We start from the raw sequence: 19,280 nt of genomic DNA on the forward strand, positions 1-19,280 counted from the left end.
AATAAACTTCTGATCAAAATAGATCCAGATACATGAAAGCAGGGAACAGAATGACTAACCTCAGTGGGAAGGAAGATGGGGTAGGGTGGGAACAGATAAACCAAAGATCTTATATGCATATATGCATAACCAATAGACACAGACAATAATATGGGGAAGTCAGGAGGGGGGTGAGAGTGGGGATGAGGGGGCCAATGGGGAAAAAAGGAAAAACATCTGTAATACTCTCAACAATAAAAATAAAAAATAAAATAAAATGTATTATAAACCTGAAAAAAAAATCCCTTGTTTTAAGTAACTGGCTTCAACCGTAATAGACACATACAAATATATCCAAGGAATAGAAAGTAAGAGTTCTTGCCTGAAAGAAGTAGCATCATGAATTATTGCCTGTGAATTATCAACATTTTCAGAATTATAATTCAGGAACAATTATGATTTTCTACATTCAAAAACCAGCTTTAGTTTTTGCTCCCCCTAGGAAACAAAAACTGAGTTATCCTGGCCAGGAGTCCTAGTTCACCAGAAATGTGGTCCAAACAGAAATAATTAATGTTTCCCTCCAAATTAATTTCAAGCTATCTAACATGGCTATTTCCATTTTCTCCTAAGTAAACATCAGATCTGAGTTTTTTATTAGAAATGGCAGTAATGCAGTCTTGCATTGGGATATGCTGTTTCCCCCCCATTCTAAACATGACATTCTTTAACTTCACACATTTTTCTTTCTTTATAAAAGATCTGGTCTTTTAGTAGTCATTCGCTCAATATGAAACACAATATTGAGAGCAAGAGAGAGATTCCCTTGAGCCATATAATCTTAGTAATCTTAACATGTGCACACATGGGGTCAGAAGTATTATTATGGAATAAATCAGTCAGACTTGTCCAGAGAGATCTCTTGATTCAAATAATTAAGAGGTGACATTGTAGAGCAAGAGGTAGAGATGAATGAAAATGATAAGGAACAAGGCAAGGTTTGAGGGTATCCTTTGTTATGGTATCTTGTTTTCTATACATCCATTTCAGTATACGTCTGCATTGACACACGACGCAATATTGGTCATAGCAGAAGCTTTCCGCTATCTGAGGAGGCAACGAGTGGATGTATCCCGAAGAGGAAGTGCTGGAGACTGCTTAGCAAATCCTGCTGTGCCCTGGAGTCAAGGAATTGATATTGAGAGAGCTCTGAAAATGGTAATAAACACAATGGATTATTGGGGAGGGGGACCTTACAAAGACAAAAATGAGACCTCCATCTTGAGAAAATACATACTAAAAGGAATAGGATCAGAGTCTATAGAATGTCAGAGTGTATAGAAAGATAACCATGGATATTTGTTCATCAAAATCTAGAAATCTAAAACTATAAGCTTCTTCCTTGAAGCTTGAAAAATGGTAAACTTTGGACAAATGAATATTTAGTTCTATGCTACACCATAGGTATTAAATCATACTCAGTACTGTCAAGTTATGGGCTGACTTATAAATGGCTTCAAAAAATTCAAACTTTCTATAAATATGTTACTTAGGGGGACTAAGATATTTTATATGAAGCTCCTACCTTCAAGGTATACATTACAAAGGACAACAGCATCCTCTGGCTCACCAGACAAATTTTTAGCCTGTATGGACTTTGGAAATAAGTCAGTGTGATAGTATTTCTTTTCCAAAAAGAACCTTTATACTATTCTACATGGTGAAATGCAGGAACAGGATCCATTTTTAGACCTACTTAAGATAAAAACCTAAGGAAAAGTACAAGGAATCAATGGATAGACAGTCAAATAGGTCACTTGTTTTTAATATTTACAGGATAGGAGGTCATTTAAGGCTTCAAGCAGTGTCCTTGAACAGATTCCATTATTTACACTAGAAGCAGCAGCATCCATTCATTGCAGTTTTCTAAGTAAGAACTCTTTTCTGAATATTTTGCTTTATGCTACATGTGCCTGCCTGCATTAAAAGGAGCCTTTGAGAGTACAAGACTCTCTTATTTCTGCTTATTTAATTATCCTGATGTTTGAGACATACAAATAAAACAAAGAGATAGGCAATGGTAAGCTAATTTTGTGCACAACCCAGAAACAAAGATTTTGTAATGGCTCATAACATACATTATTCTATGTAGTTGGCTCTCCTACTACTGCCTTAAATTTGCCAAGTTGGAAGCATTCAATCAAAAGAGGTTAGTAGTTCCTGTGTTTCCATCTAAGAAAGAGATATGACTCATTCTTTCGTCATGCAGATTATGTCTTTATGTCAGTTCCCTAACAAATGCCCTATGTGTCATTTTGTGGAGGTAGCACTGCACAGTTTTGAAGAGCAATTAATTAAATTCAACCTTCATAGCAGTTACAAGATTTGTATTGTCAGGTGAAACATAATGATGAGTAAAATATAAAATACAGAGTGAATCAAAAAAAGTTTTTAGCAACAAAACCTCAAGAGATGAGTTCCAGCATCTCCAATTGACTCCCCACTTATGACACAAACAACTATATTCCCCAAATAGAAAACAAGCTACCAGAGTGAACGGCAAGAAATTAATTTGACTAGAAAAAAAGATTAATTATACTATTGCACAAATAATTTCTGCATGTCTAACTCACTGATAAAGCTTAAGCTATAAGCCGGGTAAGTAATCTTCTCTCCAGGCCCTAATGATCAAGCATTCAACCAAAAGAATTTGTGTAGCTAGCTCCCTTTGATATTTTCCTTCTTTAGTCTAACCTCTTCCTATTAGTCCAGAAGCTGAAAAGTATCAGCATTTTTCCATAGTAGATGATCCCTCATGATAAGTGCTCAGTAAAACTCCACTATACTATGCATGAACAGTGGACATGGACAACAAACTGGGGAAAGGGCAGGGAGGGAGGGGGGGAATCAGTGGGGAAAAAGGAGAAACATCTGTAACAAAAATTAATTAATAAAAAATAAAAATAAAATGCATCAAGATAAAACACTAAAAAAAAAAAAAAAAAAAAAAAAAACTCCACTATTCAGAGTGACTTCAGTGGAGGAGGTTCTGAAATACTAAAGGTTTTACTATATTAAAATAAATACCATTTTATCTGAGTTAATTAGAAGTGAGAATGTGTGATGTAAAAACATCCCTCATTGTGACTAGCACATTGTTGTTGCTCAATAAATCAGTCTCTTTAGCAAACAAATCATTGCCTGATAGAGGCTCCTAAGGCTCCTGTTTTAGTGAATAAATAGGCACACAATTAATTCAGTAAATATATATTGAGTGCAAACAACTATGTATCAGGCTCCAAGTTAGCATGAAAACATAAACCAAGATGAGGGGAGCTCACATTTAAGTAGTTAATGTGTAAACAATGCTTTTAAAGAACTTAAAGCCAATTGCAAATTGAGTAATCATTCTCACAATTGACATAAAGAAAAAATTAGCTTCAGCCCAGTCTACTGAAATATGTCAATCACAATGTTAAATCTTTGAGACTTGTCCACTTGTTTAGTAAACATTTATTGAGCTCCTGCTTTATCCCATTAGAGCTGAGAATACAGTAAAAGAATGTCTCTCATTTTGAGATGCTCCCAACCTACTAGGGGAAATGGAAATACATAGACGACTAAAATGTTACTGTTAAGTTCTACAGAGTTTGCAATGGGAATATAGACTAATATAGACTAAGGTGAGGGTGGGGGGTGGATTAAAGAAAGATCCCAGATAGGATGATGGGAAACTGTCACTTACATTCACATTCTTAAAAATAGACTCCTCTCTGAGTGGGAGTCCAATTCTCCTTCTGCTCATCAAAAGTTCTAACCATGGTGTCTAGAATCTCTTGGACATATCTAGACTGTTGTCCAATTTGTATGTTTAAATAGACTGGTCTTTAGAAATATATAGATTTTTTTAATAAGACTTGAAACCTTTGCTATTTTCAGTAATGAAGGATTCCTTAATAAGTTCCTATGGTAGTATCTCTGCCCTGCCTATAGCCTCTCCTAGAATTCATTGTTCAAAATAGACTATAAAGAACCATTCATGCATCACAGAATACACCATATTCAAGCAATTTCTATCTCAAAGTAGGATCTTTTCTTTCACTAGAAGTGTGACATCACCTGTTCTGTAAGCCTAAGCTGTCAACAGTGCTTGTTGGGTCAGTAAGACAATCATCTTGTCTTCAGGAAGTCACATTGGAGCATTTCTCCTTCAGCAGGAATTCCTGTTTCCAATTGGTGGTGAATAAACCCCCTTTAAAACTATGCCCCCTAATATTTGCCATCAATTTTCCCTTCTGCAGCACAAGCCTATTACTGCTTCTGACTTGCTTGTCACTTTCTATAAGTGATGAAAAATATTCCATTTTTTTTCTTACTAGGAAAATGAGACATATTCTTTTTCTTTGAAGCAAATTCCTCAACCCTTACTCACCAAATGAGTGACTCAGTGTATAATAATATTTATATTTATAGAGGGTCTTTCATGTAGTATCCCTGAACAGTAAAGTAGGAAAGGAGATCTCTCTACCAAATAGAGATGGCCTCTTATTAGTTTATAATACTGAGCCCAGACTCAGGAAAAATTGTGGCACACATGAATCTGCATTTGGCATCCCAAATAAGTTTCCAAGCTTTTTCAGTATCTGTTGTTTTCTTATGTAGTACTCCATACTCCTGATTCCTTAGACTTAACCAATCTCATCAATGTAAGGATAATCCCTCCATGGCCTAACTCTTTGCTACATGTCTATAGCTGGGCATAAGTTAAATAAGAGAAAAAATTCACCCTGTTATCATGGTACCTGGTAAATGTGTAACCCTCTCAAGAAACAGGACTATATTTACTTTAATTAATAATAATTATTAACATATGTAGCATGTATTGCAATGCTTACTACATGTCAGACATTATTCTAAACATTACATATCTATAATTCATATAATCCTCCCAACAACTCAAAGGGGTAAGTACTTCTAGGATTTTTTATTTTACAGATTAGCACATTGAAGTACAAAGGTATTAAGGAACATACCCAAGGTCATACAGTAAGTAAGTGATGAAGCTAGGATATGAATCCAGGAGCTCCAGAGCCCATGTCACTGAAACCAGTTTATGTTCAGATATTGGAAATACTAAGATAAGACACAGCCATAGCCCCAAAGGAACTTACAGTTTAGAAGAATTCATTAACCTAGTTAAGGCTACTCTTCAGGCTAATCCCTTAAGAACAGACTAATGGTGGAAATTTCAGGCCTCTGAAAAAGTAGTGATAGGGCCCTCACTATATCTTTTAAGTAACTGCCTATCACATCCACTCAAAGCTTCATAATTCAACAGTACATCTAGCCCTGGCCAGTGTGGCTTTGTAGTTAGAGCATTCAATTCCCAGTCAAGGGCACAAACCCGGGTTGTAGGTTTGATCTGTGGCCCCAGTAGAGGGTATATGCAGGATGTGGGAGGCAACCAATTGATGTGTCTCTTACATTGATGTTTCTCTTTCTCTCTCTCCTTCTCCCCCCCTCCCTCTCGCCCCCTTCATTCCACTCTATCTAAAAATCAATGGAAAAAATATCCTCAAGTGAGAATTAACAAAAAATAAAAAGTATATCTAGAAAATACTGGGGAGAAAATGAAGATCTATATAGACATGGTCTGGTGGATATATAGCTCAATGATTCAAGTTAAAACTTCTCCAAGACTCCAAGATCTGTCAGCAGATCTCATCCCAGAGACCTATAAGGCAATAGCATGGTGTTATTTTAAAATTTTACATTTTCCTTTCTACCAGGTGCAAGTACATGGAATGACTGGAAACATCCAATTTGACACTTATGGACGTAGGACAAATTATACTATTGATGTGTATGAAATGAAAGTCACTGGCTCTCGAAAAGTAAGTAACCAAAACAGATATGCAAAGAAGAAGTCTTTCAAAGGGTGACAGCACCCAGATGCAAGAAAACAGGTCTTAGGAAACATACACAAAGCAAATTTCCACACATCATTTCTGCCTTTCTATTCAGTGAATAGTGTAGATATGATGCAGAGTTGTTTTGTAATCTTCCATCTAAATAGTTTAAAAGGATTAGATCCCTGTGACTTTGGTTCCCTAAATGGTAGATTCAAAAGTTAATTAACGGATTCCTACAACAAATTTTATAGCATGTTTTTAGTTGAACAGAGGCTGTCAAGGTACATATAGTTTTAGCAAAAAAATTGGAAAGTACTAATCTCTTTACCTTGTTAACTCCCCCACCAAAAGGACTCTGAACAAAGTACCTTCTCTAGAGATAAATGTTATAATGATCACTTTGCTTCTATCACACTAATAGTTGAGTCAGATGTTAAGTGGAGATTTAGCAGCCATCTGAAAAACCCTCAGAATGTAAAATACCTTGTGTCATTTATACAGGATACTCACCAATTTCCCACCCCTACATCCCAGCTGTCCTACAGTTCAAAGCAAATTATTTTTTTGCTATATAAGTTTAAAGAAAAAAAAGGTTGATTATCCTATATGGACTAAATTATTTTATAAAATGTCAGTAAAGGTGATGTGGGCATAGGAACCCCCAGGATGAAGGAACAGTACATCTGTGTGTGTTGGTGTTGGGGTCCTGGTGAGGGTGGAAGACAGAGGAAGATATCTGTTTTCAATGAGGAGAGGTCTTTGTCCCCACTTGTTGCTGGTGGGGGTGGATTTCTTGCCATATCCAGAGAAAAAAAAATTTTCTGAGATTCACACAGAAGAATGATGTATTATAGAAAGCTTTATTTCTGTGGAATTACACCCATGAGTTTTCAAGGTCCCATTTCCCATAGTACCACCAAGGAAGAAATATAGCTGGGGCTTCAGCAGAACCAGAATCAGCGCCAGTGTTCAAAGTTTCCTTCACATATTGGGGCAGTGTCCAGTCTAGCATCAGGCTAGCTTAGCTTGTGTTTCTTGCTGCAGTTCATTCGTCCATTCCATGTGGGATCCACATGGCTGTAGGCGATATGGGCGAATGAAAGAGAGCCAAGAAAGAGCTCCTTTGTTTAGGGGATTATGTGTTCCCAAATTTTTACAGGCTTGCAGTGGCCCTGCATATTCTAGCTAAGGATCTCTGTCCCCAAGTTTGACTGACAGGCATTTTCCTTATGCCACCCAACTTCACTGTGCACGCAACCATCTTCTCCTTTGTCCAGTCCCTTCCCCCAGTAAAGCTCAGGGAATGGGCTGGTGGTTCCCTGGGGAGTGTGAAATTGCAGCTTCCTTGGGAAGTTTCCCAAATAACATTCCTGTAATGTCTGGCTTACCTTTTGCAACTTTCCTATTATTAATTACTAGCTGATTACAGTGGTATCAAAGCAACTAAAACACATTTCATTCCACAACAGCACTTGAATTTTATGGTATAGATTTTGGATGAAAAATGGGCAACCAGGTGAAATGTCTGTTCTTTCTAGGCTGGCTACTGGAATGACTATGAAAGGTTTGTGCCTTTCTCGGATCAGCATATCAGCAATGACAGTGCATCTTCAGAGAACCGGACCATAGTGGTGACTACTATTCTGGTAAGTATGGACAGAAGGTACGTGGTCTTTCTGTACATCAAGACTTCTGCTTTCTGAAAAGCACTATTCAGCCAGTAGGAAAGACCTCAAGTTCAAATAGTTAAAACTTCCAACAGATCAGTTTAGGAACCTCTCAAAGTATCTTGACACTATGATGATCTGAATGTCATTTTAGAAAGAAAAATTATAGGAATTTGAAACAGTTTCAGATATTATTCTCCTCTTTACCCCCTTCTTCCACTATAGGACCAATAAGCATCTGGACTTTAAATCGAATTCTTCATTGTGGGGAAAACAGCATTGTCTAGAGGAAAGGAGATTAGGGTTCTAATATTAGGTCCAGTATACCACTAGTAAATTAGTAAACTTGTGCTTAATTGTACAAGTCACAACCTCTCTGAGCCTCAGGTTGTGTTTTTTTAAATTCATGAGATGAGTATAATAATAATAATTTCCTACCTATGTCATAAGACCATTTCATACAATATTCACCATGTAAAGCTTTTCTGAAAAATTCAAAGCACTATTGAAAGGTGATATAGTATTCTCATTTAGTTTTAAAATATTTTTCTAAAAGCTGGTATGATTTTGTTTTGTATTTTCAGAATAAAGTGCAAACCGGGGTTAAAAATGAGTATGCCACTAGGTCTGAAATTGTGATTAATTGAATAGAGCTTTGGCTGGAGTTTACCTTTCATTTAAGCATGCATATTAAGTAGTTAATCCTAGGTACTATACTAGGCTCTGAGAATATGAAAATAAATAAACCATTGACCCCGACCTCACAAATATCACAGTGCTTTTATAGGCCTTGCCTGGGCTGGCTGTGGTTCCTACATGGTAAACCCCAAGAAATCAAAGGCAGTACATCTTCATGTACCTAAGGGATATACCTCTGCCCAGTTTGACTAAATCAAAGACTTTACAGATAGAAACTGGTCCCTCTTTCAAACTCTCAAAATTAATTTAAATACTTCTCTACTTCCTTAAATCATTAGTTAAGGACTCCAGGGAATATGTAACCCAATAAATAGTTGGTTGAGGCTTTACTGCTTATTGAGCAAAATATTTTAAAGGCTCTTTTTACAAACCAAAGTGCGACAACCATGGTGGGGGACTTCATGATTACATTTACCATCTCTTAGAAAAACGTGTAGGATTAATCCTTTTATTTTCCCTCTGGTCCCAAAGGAATCACCATATGTAATGTATAAGAAGAACCATGAGCAACTAGAAGGAAATGAGCGATATGAAGGCTATTGTGTAGACTTGGCCTATGAAATAGCCAAACATGTAAGGATCAAATACAAATTATCTATTGTCGCTGATGGAAAATATGGTGCAAGGGATCCAGAGACTAAAATATGGAATGGCATGGTTGGGGAACTTGTCTATGGGGTAAGTTCTTTTCAGCTCTATTTTCATTTACTTCTCTGTTCTCCAATTAAGAAAGATAGGATTTAATTTTCAAGTGCAATACTTACTCAATTGTATAGTTTTCATATGATCTATAAAAATGGTTTTCTTCTACAGTTGAATTCTGTAAAAAGAGCTTATACTTTGGGAAACATAATGATATTACTAAAAGTAAAGTAGAATTGGGAAACTCTAACTGGCAACATTATGTATAGCCTGCCCTCTGTTGAAAATCTGTTCTGTCTGTGTTCCCTGTCTTAGGCAACAGAATCATCACCCACCTAGTTGTCTAAGCAACCTGGTCATCTTTTCTCATTGTTCCTCCCCTATCTATTCAGTCACTATATCCTATCAATTCTACTCTTATGTCTCTCAAATTCAGACTTTTCATTCCCACCATAATCAACTTAGTTAAGGTTCTTACCATTTGTCAGTCATTTAACTGGTTTCCCTGCCTCTGCTTTTATCCTGGCAAATCAGATCTCCACATTATTGTAATTTCCCACCTTAAAATCAAGATAAAATTTAAATTCCTTAGCATAGCAAATAAGGCACTTCATAATCTGGCACCTGCCTACCTCTCTAGCTTCATCTTATACTCTGTCCCATTCACACTCAATGTTCCAGCTATAGCAAAGTATGTGTTGTTCCCTGAAGGTGCAAGCTCTTACTTGGGGCATGCCTGGAAGTGCCTCTGCCTGTCTTAACTAGCTAGCATTACTTACTAGTCCTCCAGAACTCAGAGCTGTCAACTCTTTTGAGAAGACTTCCCTAATGCCATATCATCCACCTGAAGTCTGGTTAGGTGCCCCTGGTTTCTGCTTCCTTAGAATAATTTTTGCTTTCTTATGGTACTTTTGAACTTGTATTATAGTGATCTATTTACAAGTTCAGTTGCCCCAACTAGATGATTCTGGCACATAGTAGAAGTTTAATAAATACTTGTTAAATAAATTGATGAATGAACAGAATGGCTCTGCCAAGGGCTTTGCCCATGGACCAAGTACAAAAAATAAATAAAAGTATACTGATAAAAAGGGTATGGCAGTATCTTCAGAGCTCCCCAGTGGATTTGCTTTAAAAGAGATTGGCCTCTTATTAGGAATATCAGATATTGGGCTGCCTAGTGAGGCATATGGAGAGAAGTAGAACTGGGCATAACAAACAGTCCACTGGATGAACCAGTCACTAGAGAACTAACTCAAGTGCAAATGGTGGCAGCAAAGGTTGACTTCAAACAGGAAAGGATTATTTGCAATGACCAGTTTCTGTCCAGACAATTGGTTAGGGGAAGAGAGAGGAGTCTAGGGAGTGAATATACTGAGAAGAAGCTGTCAAGAAGCAAATGTCCAAGTTACCTATTGGACTGAAATTTCAGGATAAGGACTCTAGTGCTTGAAGAAGGGAATTAGCAAGAATATGGTGTAACTATTCAATCATAAGATAGAACTGGGGTGGCTAAATAAGTTTTTGGAACAGGTCCTCAGAAACAAGCACAAAGGCAGAAGCTAATTTCTAAAAATAAAGGCACAGAAAGGGAATTAAGGCTTAAAATTAGACTGGACCTCAAGTATAAAAATTAGGGCACTATCCTCCAATCAGACAAGCAGCAAAGCTGTTTGAACCTTAGCCCCCAGCTATGGGGCTGGAGCCAATTATCTCTTGTCTTGGGTCAAGCTTAGTCCTGGGAACTGGGGCACGACTGAGTTGTAGATGAGATTCAAGTAAACCCAGTTACAGTAAAGAGAATAACTTCTAATGCCAGAAAGAAGGGTTTGAACAAAGGGCATAGCACCTGTCATGCTTTTCAAGGACACTGAGAAGCTCTGAATGGTTCTAACATAGTTTTAACCACTTATTTTACAAGTTGGTGATCAAGTCTTCTCTTTCCTGTCCCTCTTTTTCCAAACACTCAGAGTCCAAATGGTCCTATCTTGCTCACAGCTTTTCACTGCTCTTAGCACATTAACTGGTATATAGTAGATAATTACATTTTTCTCTAATGAATGAGTGCCTGGCATGCAGTAATACCCAGCCAGTATTCATTACATTGAGTTCATGGTAGCAGGTAATCCTATAATGACATCATTTTTGTTATTATTATTATTAGCTACCATTTGTTGCATATTTCTTGGTTGCCAGATACTGTGCTAATTGCTTTACAGGCATTATGTAATGTAATCCTCACAACATACCTCAAAGGAAGGTGCCATTATTAACATCATTCTACAGATGAAAAAATGGAAGCCTAGAGAAGCAAAGTCTCATGCCAAGATCAATCAGCTTGTAGTGACACAGTAATTTAAACTCAGGTATCTGGTTATGAAGTCCATGTTCTTCAAACATTGCCCTATACCGCCCAACTGCCAAAGTGTTGTTTCAGACCCACCTTGTTCTAAAAGACAGTTGAAATTTGCTGAAAAGCCCTTGGTGCCTTAGCCATTCTAAGAAGAGTGTTTGGCCATAGAAACATGGCAAGGAATTTAGGGTGTCAGTTTCTACTTGGCCAGAGTAGAACTGACGTGAACTCTACCAGCCCATCATGACTTGCTAGCCAGAGTTTATAGTGTCTCAAAAGAAAAACTGTCACAGTCTATAAATAACTCAGTGCCATCCTGGCATTGAGCAGGACATTAGACACAGTGATACAGAGGAAGGGAGATTTCCTGACACTGTTCAGACAAAGACCAGCTTTCTCACTGGGTTGGTCTCTCCTCTGGCATGTCCTCTGTACTGAACCCACTTAATCTCCACATTCTCTTCCTCTTTTCCAATGTGTGAGTGAGGGATCTTTAGAATTAGAGAATTCCTTATTTGTTTAGTAATTTAGAAGCCATCTATCTACTGCTGAATAAGTTAAAATTCTCCTGGAGAAACCTCCCTTCTTTTTTCTACAATTCTTTCTACTGAAGACAAAAGTAATAACCAAGGAAGGCTCTTACAGAAATGTTCTCTTCACTCCCATTATCTACAACAAGCTTTTGATGCTTTCTGGGATTATAACACAAGGTTATCCCAGGGAACTGACAGGAAACTGACCCATTTGAGTGAACTGCCAAATTTTACTTTCCTCTAAAACCTATGGTTATAAAAAAATAAAATAAAATGAATGTTTGGTCATGTTTTGAGTGAAAGCTCTGCTAGGAATAATGATGATATCATAAGCTAAATGTGTCATCATCTTCATTTAGAAGTTTTAATCTTTCAGCATGGGAGTTTTCAAGTTCTCTATTATTGGGAGAAGTGAAAAAAGAAAACACAGGCATTCATTTTTGGCAGGCCGGTCCTCTTTCATGATTCAGAATCTACTTAAAAAAAAGAAGGGAAGAAAATCCCCCAGTGACTTCTCTAAGTGCTTAATAATCAAAAGAACATGGAACTATTTCTTGCAATGAACATGAACATGAAAACTACACAGATAGGCACTGCTTTATCTTAGGATATTTTCTCTTGTGCTTTTAGTATGTAAAGCAGATCAGGTTTTTGTTTTTGTTTTTAATGAAGAAAGAAGAAAAAAGATTTGCAAAGGAGATTTTAATATCTGCCATAAGTTTCAAGAAAGTCAAAATGAATTAAATTTAGTAAATACAAAATAAGCCAATCAGCCTCTTATCAGATGATTTCTAAATGGTCTTTTTTTCTTTAAATAAAATTAAGTCAAGATTGATATCAGAGCACCTTGTATCACTAAGAAGTCTATTTTTGAAACAAAGGTCAGTAATACATAATGTGCCTCATTATATAAGCTCTCCATAATATTATGGACTTGAAACTGTCTACCTGCTTTTAGCAATTTTGATTTTGAGTTGCATGTCTATAACATTACCACATGGTAAATTTCTCCAGTTCAAATGACTTACCACAAGTTTTTTATGGCTCCCAAATAGCATGTATTTTAAAAATACATTTGAAAATTTTTGTTGCTAGCAGGGCTCCTAGGCATCCTTTAGCTCACCTTTTAATTCATTTTACAGATAAATATGAGGGCTAGCCAGGACTGAGCATTTGAACTTACTGCTGAGTAAACCAGGAAACCCAGGCCTGATGTGGGACAGGAATGACAGGGAAAATGTCAAGGATTGTGATAAGGTCAAAAAATTACACAGCTTGTTAGAGCCTAGATTGTAACACAGGTTTAATGACTGCTGGGCCAGTTTACTAAACCTGTCAAACTATGGGCAGATTGGTGTTAGATTATAAGATTTTCCATCAAAGATACCCATCGTGCTTATCTGTGACCTCCAGGATAATGTAAGATATGTCACTAGTTATCACTGAAATATTTTAAAACACAGTGTAGATAATTGGAGGGTTTTGTCCTTTGAGAATAGATATGACCTTACAGAAAAAGAGAGTCTGGGAGAATAAAATGGTGGTGGATTGAATGGAAATTACACTGACCTTCTCCCAGAACCAAATTGGAATTACAACTAAAATATAGAAAAAGCAGCCAGAACAAACAACTAAAGAACAGCTAGAGAAAATCCTATAACCAAGGATAGAAAGAGGAGCCTAGTAGGAATTGTGGAGGCGCAAGAGGGCTGGCTAGATTCCTACAGGCAGCAGCTGAGGTTCTGGAGGAATATCTCAGATGCAGGGACTTCCCCCTGAGAAATCTGAGGTTTAAACCCCAAACTGGGAACCCAATCCCAAAGTGGCAGAACCAGGAAAGGTGCCCAGGTAACACCTGGCAGTGAAAAGCACCAGAGTTTCTATTCAACAGAGAAAGATGGCTGGAAACATGGACAACCTCTTGAAAGAACAGTGCACTAAATTTGTCTACAGTCACTCACCTTAGGCTGTGGCAGAGTGGACTAAAGTTGCATGAGGAGAGTCTGGGATTTGGTGCTCTGGGGAGTAAGCTACGAAGGCAGGCACCAGGATTCCTGTGTTGAGTCATTTCCCCAATTTGCAGAAGCCATCTTTTGCAGGCAGAGTTCCAATCAATGTACCTTTAGCCCAGAGGTGGGGGGAAGCAATTGCCCCTCTCATTAAAATTTCTCTCACCCTAAATGGGTGGAGTTAATTTTAAGTGGAGGACTAAAACATAAGGCACGTTAATTAACTGAGATTAACAACCAGCAGAGCAGAGACAGACCTCTGGGTGCTTTGAATCTTTGCCTGGAATCTTTTGAATCTTTGTGCTATGACTTGACTCTGCCCCAGGAGAGTAAAACCAGATCTTGGTGTTCAGCTTGGTACTGTCCATACACATCCAGCCTCAGAAGAGGGAGCCAAAAACTGTTGATTATTGATATGCACAGATTTTTCAGGCTCTTAACCCTAATGAGGTAAATTGTACTTCTGCTACTGACCAGCTGCACAGCAAAAATGCTCACTGTGTTGGGGGTTGAGCATCACTGTCAACCAACCAGAGGATCAAGCCCATGCATGAAGTGACTGATGGCAATCATGGCTCCATCACAATAGGAAAGCCTACATATAGCACACAAGTGTATTATTAGAGAATCCAGGTCTGGTGATCAAGGAGACAGCACCACTGCATCCCACAGGTCACTTAGGACATAATATCACACTATCTAGACTGAGATTTATAACAGATCTACCTAATACATAGAAACAAACCCCAAAAAAGGCCAACAAAATGGTTACATAAAGAAACAAGCTCAAAATGAAAGAACAAAAGAATAATCCAGAAGAAGGACTAAATGCAACACAGATAAGGCAAGCTTTCAGATATAGAGTTGAGGGTAATGACTGTAAGGATGCTCAACAGCACGAGCAAAGACACAGAAACAATGAAAAACGGCCAATCAGAAATCAAGAATGACATAGCAGAAATAAAAAACACATTGGAAGGAATGAACAGCAGACTAGAGAAAGCAGAGGATTGGATCAGCAAATTAGAAAACAGAGTAGAAAAAAAATCACTAAATCAAGCAACCAAAAAGAAAAAAAATAAATAAAAATAAAAAACAGGAGGACAATTTAAGAGAGCTGTGGAACAACATGAAACATAACAACATTCGCATCATAGGAGTACCAAAAATAGAAGAAAGTGAGCAAGGGTTAGAGAACCTGATTAAAGAAAGAGTGGTAAAAAACTTTATTGACTTGGTGAAAGAAAGAGGCATACAAGTTCAGGAAGCACAGAGAGTCCCAAAAAAGAAGAACCCAAGAGGCTCACATCAAGACACATCATAATTAAAATGCCAAAAATTAAAGACAAATAGAGAATCTTAAAAGAAGCAAGAGAAAAGTAACAGGTTATCCACAAAGGAGCTCCCATAAGACTGTCAGTTGACTTTTCAACAGAAACACTACAGACCAGAAGGGAATGGCATGAAATATTCAAGGTAATGAAAAATAAGGATCTAAATCCAAGACTATCCTATCCAGCAAGGGTATCATTCAACATAGTAGGTGAGAGGATTTCCAAAATGGCAGCAGAGTGCATGGAAGCTACAGACTATCTCCCGGGACCAAACTGGAATTACAACTAAAATAAAGACAAATTGTCAAGAAACAGCAACAGAAAAGGAGCTGGAGAGGATCATATAACCAGGGACAGGACAAAAGGACACTGAATCAAGCCTAGTAGGTCTGCAGAAGTGTGAGAGGGTGGGCTGGGAACACACAGACAGCAACTGTTTTAGCTGTGAGGAGCTCCCTCAGGGTTAAAATTCCAAGCCTCCTCCACAGTGCAGAGGGTCATAATAGAGCACTAAATTAACTACAGCCACTCACCTTGGGCTCCAGCAGAGGTACGACAGACTGGACTGGAACTCTACGGGGACACCCAGGATTTGGAGGGCACTCAGAGTTTTTGCTGAGTCAGGGCCAAACAGAATGGTGGCCATCTTGCTCCTTCTCGTAGCTGTGGAGAGAAGCAGCAGTCCCTCCCTCAGACATTTAATCCCACACAGCTGAGCCAGAGAAATGCAAATTGAGGCTCATTTACAGCCAGAATCTGCCCTATGGTCTGGAAGTCCTCTTAAGCTGAACACCTGAAGAAGTTTTCCATTCAGATGAGGGGTTCAACCCAAGGCTCTTCAAGTAACTGAGACTAATAGACTTCAGGCAAAAAGCTAGAGGATAACTCAACCTTTACTGGGCTTGCAAATCTACCCAGGAAAGTAAGACTTGACAGTGGTGTTTAACATGGGTCTTCTCACACTCATCCAAAACCAGTAGAGGGAGGCACAAACAGCAGAACATTAGCACCCACAGAGAAATTTGGCAGGCTCCAATACCCTCTGAGATAGCCAAAATGGTGAAACAAAGAAACAAATCCCAAATGAAAGAACAAAAGAACTCTACTAAAGATGAGATCAATGAAATGCAGTTAAGCAAACTATCAGAGGTAGAGTTCAGAGCCATGATCTTGAGGAAGCTCAACAGCATGAGTAAGGACATCAACACCATGAGTAAAGATATAGGAACACTGAATACCAACCAAGTGGAAATTAAGCATGACATAGCAGAAATAAAAAATACAATGGAAGGACTAACCAGCAGAGTAGAGGAAGCTGAGGCTTCCTATCCTATTCTATCCAGCAAGGATATCATTGAAAATAGAAGGTGAAATAAAGAGCTTCCCAGACAAAAAAAAAAAAAAAAAGAAGAAGGCTAAAGGAATATATTAGCACCAAACCAGTACTGCAAGAAATGTTAAAAGGGCTGCGGTAATTAGTGGAAATAGGAAGAAAAATATAACTACAATAAACCAAAATGGCAATAAATAAGTATATCTGAGTAATACCCTTAAATATAAATGGACTGAATGCCCTGATTAAAAGACACAAAGTAGCTGATTGGATAAGAAAGCATGACTCATCTATATGTTGTTTACGAGAGATCCACCTCACAACAAAAGATTTACATAGGTTGAAAGTGAAGAGGTTAAAACTTAAACAGACCACTAACAACTAAGAAAATTGAAGATGTAATCAAGACTCTCCTGGCAAACAAAAGCCCAGGCCAAAATGGCCTCATGAGAAAGTTTTGACAAACATTCAAAGAAGAACTAACACCCATTCTCTTCAAACTTTTCAAAAAAATGCAAGAAGAAAGAAGACTCCTGAACTCATTTTATGAGGCCAGCATATTTCTAATTGCAAAACCTGACAAAGACTCTACAAAGAAAGAAAACTACAGGTCAATATCCCTGATAAACACAGATGCCAAAATCCTTAACAAAATACTAGCAAATCAGATCTGGCAATACATCAAAAAAATTATTCACCATGACCAAGTAGGATTCATCCCAGGGATGAAAGGCTGGTACAATACTCACAAATCAATAAATGTGATATACTACATAAACAAAATGAAAGATAAAAACCATATGATCACCTGAATGGACGCCGAAAAAGCATTTGACAAAATCCAACATCTATTTCTGATAAAAACACTCAGCAATGTGGGAATAGAAGGATCATATCTTGACACAATAAAGGCTATATATGAAAAACCTACAGCCAACATCATACTCAATGGGAAAAAAACTAAAAGCATTTCCCTTAAGAACAGGAACAAGACAGGGATGTCCACTTTGCCACTCTTATTTAACATAGTACTGGGAGCCTTAGCCACAGCAATCAGACATGAAGAAAAAATAATAGGGATGCAAATTGGAAAGGAGGAAGTGAAACTGTCATTATTCGCATATGACATGATATTATACATGGAAAACCCTAAAGACTTCATAAAAAATCTGCTAGATTTAATAAACTAATTTGGCAGGGTAGCAGGATACATAATTAATATCAATAAATGAATGGCATTCTTATACACCAAAAATGAACTCACAAAAAAAAAAAAAAAAAAAAAAACTAAAACAGCAACTCCTTTTATCATTGCAGCAAAAATATTAAGATACCTAGAAAAAAACTTAACCAAAGAAATAAAGGACCTATTTTCAGAAAATTACAGGACATTGAAAAATAAAAAATAAACGAAGATACAAAAAAGTAAAAGCACATACCTTCTTCATGAATTAGACAAATTAACATCATTAAAATATCCATACTACCCAAAGCAATCTATAGATTCAATGCAATCCCCATTAAAATACCAATGACATATTTTACAGAACTAGAACAAATAATTTAAAAGTTCATATGGAACCAAAAAAGACTCCGAATAGCCACAGCAATCTTGAAAAAGCAGAACAACATAGGTGGGATCATAATACCAAATATCAGGTTATACTACAAAGCTACTATAATCAAAACAGCCTGGTACTGGCACAAGAACAGGCATATAGATCAATGGAATAAAATAGATAACCCAGAAATTGACCCAAAACATTATACTCAATTAATATATTTGAAAAAGGTGGCAAAAGATTTCAGTGGAGTAAAGACAGCCTCTTTAATAAATGGTGTTGAAAAAATTCGACAGCTACATGCAAAAAAATGAAACTAGACCAAAAACTTACACCATACACTAGGATAAACTCAAAATGAATAAAAGACTTAAATATGACTCGTGAATCCATAAAAATTCTAGAAGAAACTGGAGGCAACAAAATTTCAGACATCATACGAAGCAGAATTTTCACTGATACATCACCCAAGGCAACAGAAACAAAGGGAAAAAATGAACATATGGGACTATATCAAACTAAAAAATTTCTGCACAGCCAAAGAAACAACCATCAAAATGAAAAGGAAACCCACTCTATGAGAGAGCATAATCACCAATGATACATCAGATACGGGGTTAATTTCCAAAATACATAAATTGCTCATATAGCTTAACAAAGGGAAGACAAAGAACCCATTTAAAAAATGGGCAAAGGAGCTAAATAGACAACTTTTCAAACAGGACATACACATTATCTAGAGCCAAATGAAAAAAATGCTCTATGTCACTAATCACAAGAGAGATGCAAATTAAAACAGCAATGAGGTATCACCTCACACCTGTCTGAATGGCTGCCATGAACAAATCATCAAACAACAAGTGCTGGTAAGGGTGTGTAGAAAAGGGAACTCTAGTACACTGCTGGTGGGAATGCAGACTGGTGCAGCCACTATGGAAAACACTATTGTGTTTCCTCAAAAAATTAAAAATTGAATTGCCATTTGACCCAGTGATCCCACTTCTAGAAATACATCCTAAGAAGCCTGAAACACCAATCAGAAAGAATATATGTACCCCTATGTTCATAGCAGCACTATTTACAATTGCTAAGATCTGTGTACAGCCCAAGTGTCCATCAATAGATGAGTGGATAAAAAAGCTGTGGTACATATATAGAATAGAATACTATGCAGTTGTAAGAAAGAAAGATCTCTTATCCTTTGAGACAACATGGATGGACCTCGAGAGTATTATGCTAAGTAAAATAAGCCAATCA

General features: G+C 37.3%; 1 protein-coding gene across 2 annotated transcripts in view; it reads left to right on the plus strand.

Moving 5' to 3' along the window:
* Positions 1 to 19,280, plus strand: part of GRIA3 (glutamate ionotropic receptor AMPA type subunit 3) — a 536,255-nt gene that overhangs the window by 358,256 nt on the left and 158,719 nt on the right. For both annotated transcript variants that reach the window (XM_036271251.1, XM_036271250.1), the window contains exons 9-12: positions 1,030 to 1,197; positions 5,769 to 5,873; positions 7,430 to 7,537; positions 8,729 to 8,935. In XM_036271251.1, coding sequence (XP_036127144.1) covers positions 1,030 to 1,197; positions 5,769 to 5,873; positions 7,430 to 7,537; positions 8,729 to 8,935 — 588 coding nt within the window. The remainder of the gene's footprint in view (positions 1 to 1,029; positions 1,198 to 5,768; positions 5,874 to 7,429; positions 7,538 to 8,728; positions 8,936 to 19,280) is intronic.

Source organism: Molossus molossus, unplaced genomic scaffold (assembly GCF_014108415.1).
Source record: "Molossus molossus isolate mMolMol1 unplaced genomic scaffold, mMolMol1.p scaffold_m16_p_2, whole genome shotgun sequence".
Lineage (NCBI taxonomy): Eukaryota > Metazoa > Chordata > Mammalia > Chiroptera > Molossidae > Molossus > Molossus molossus.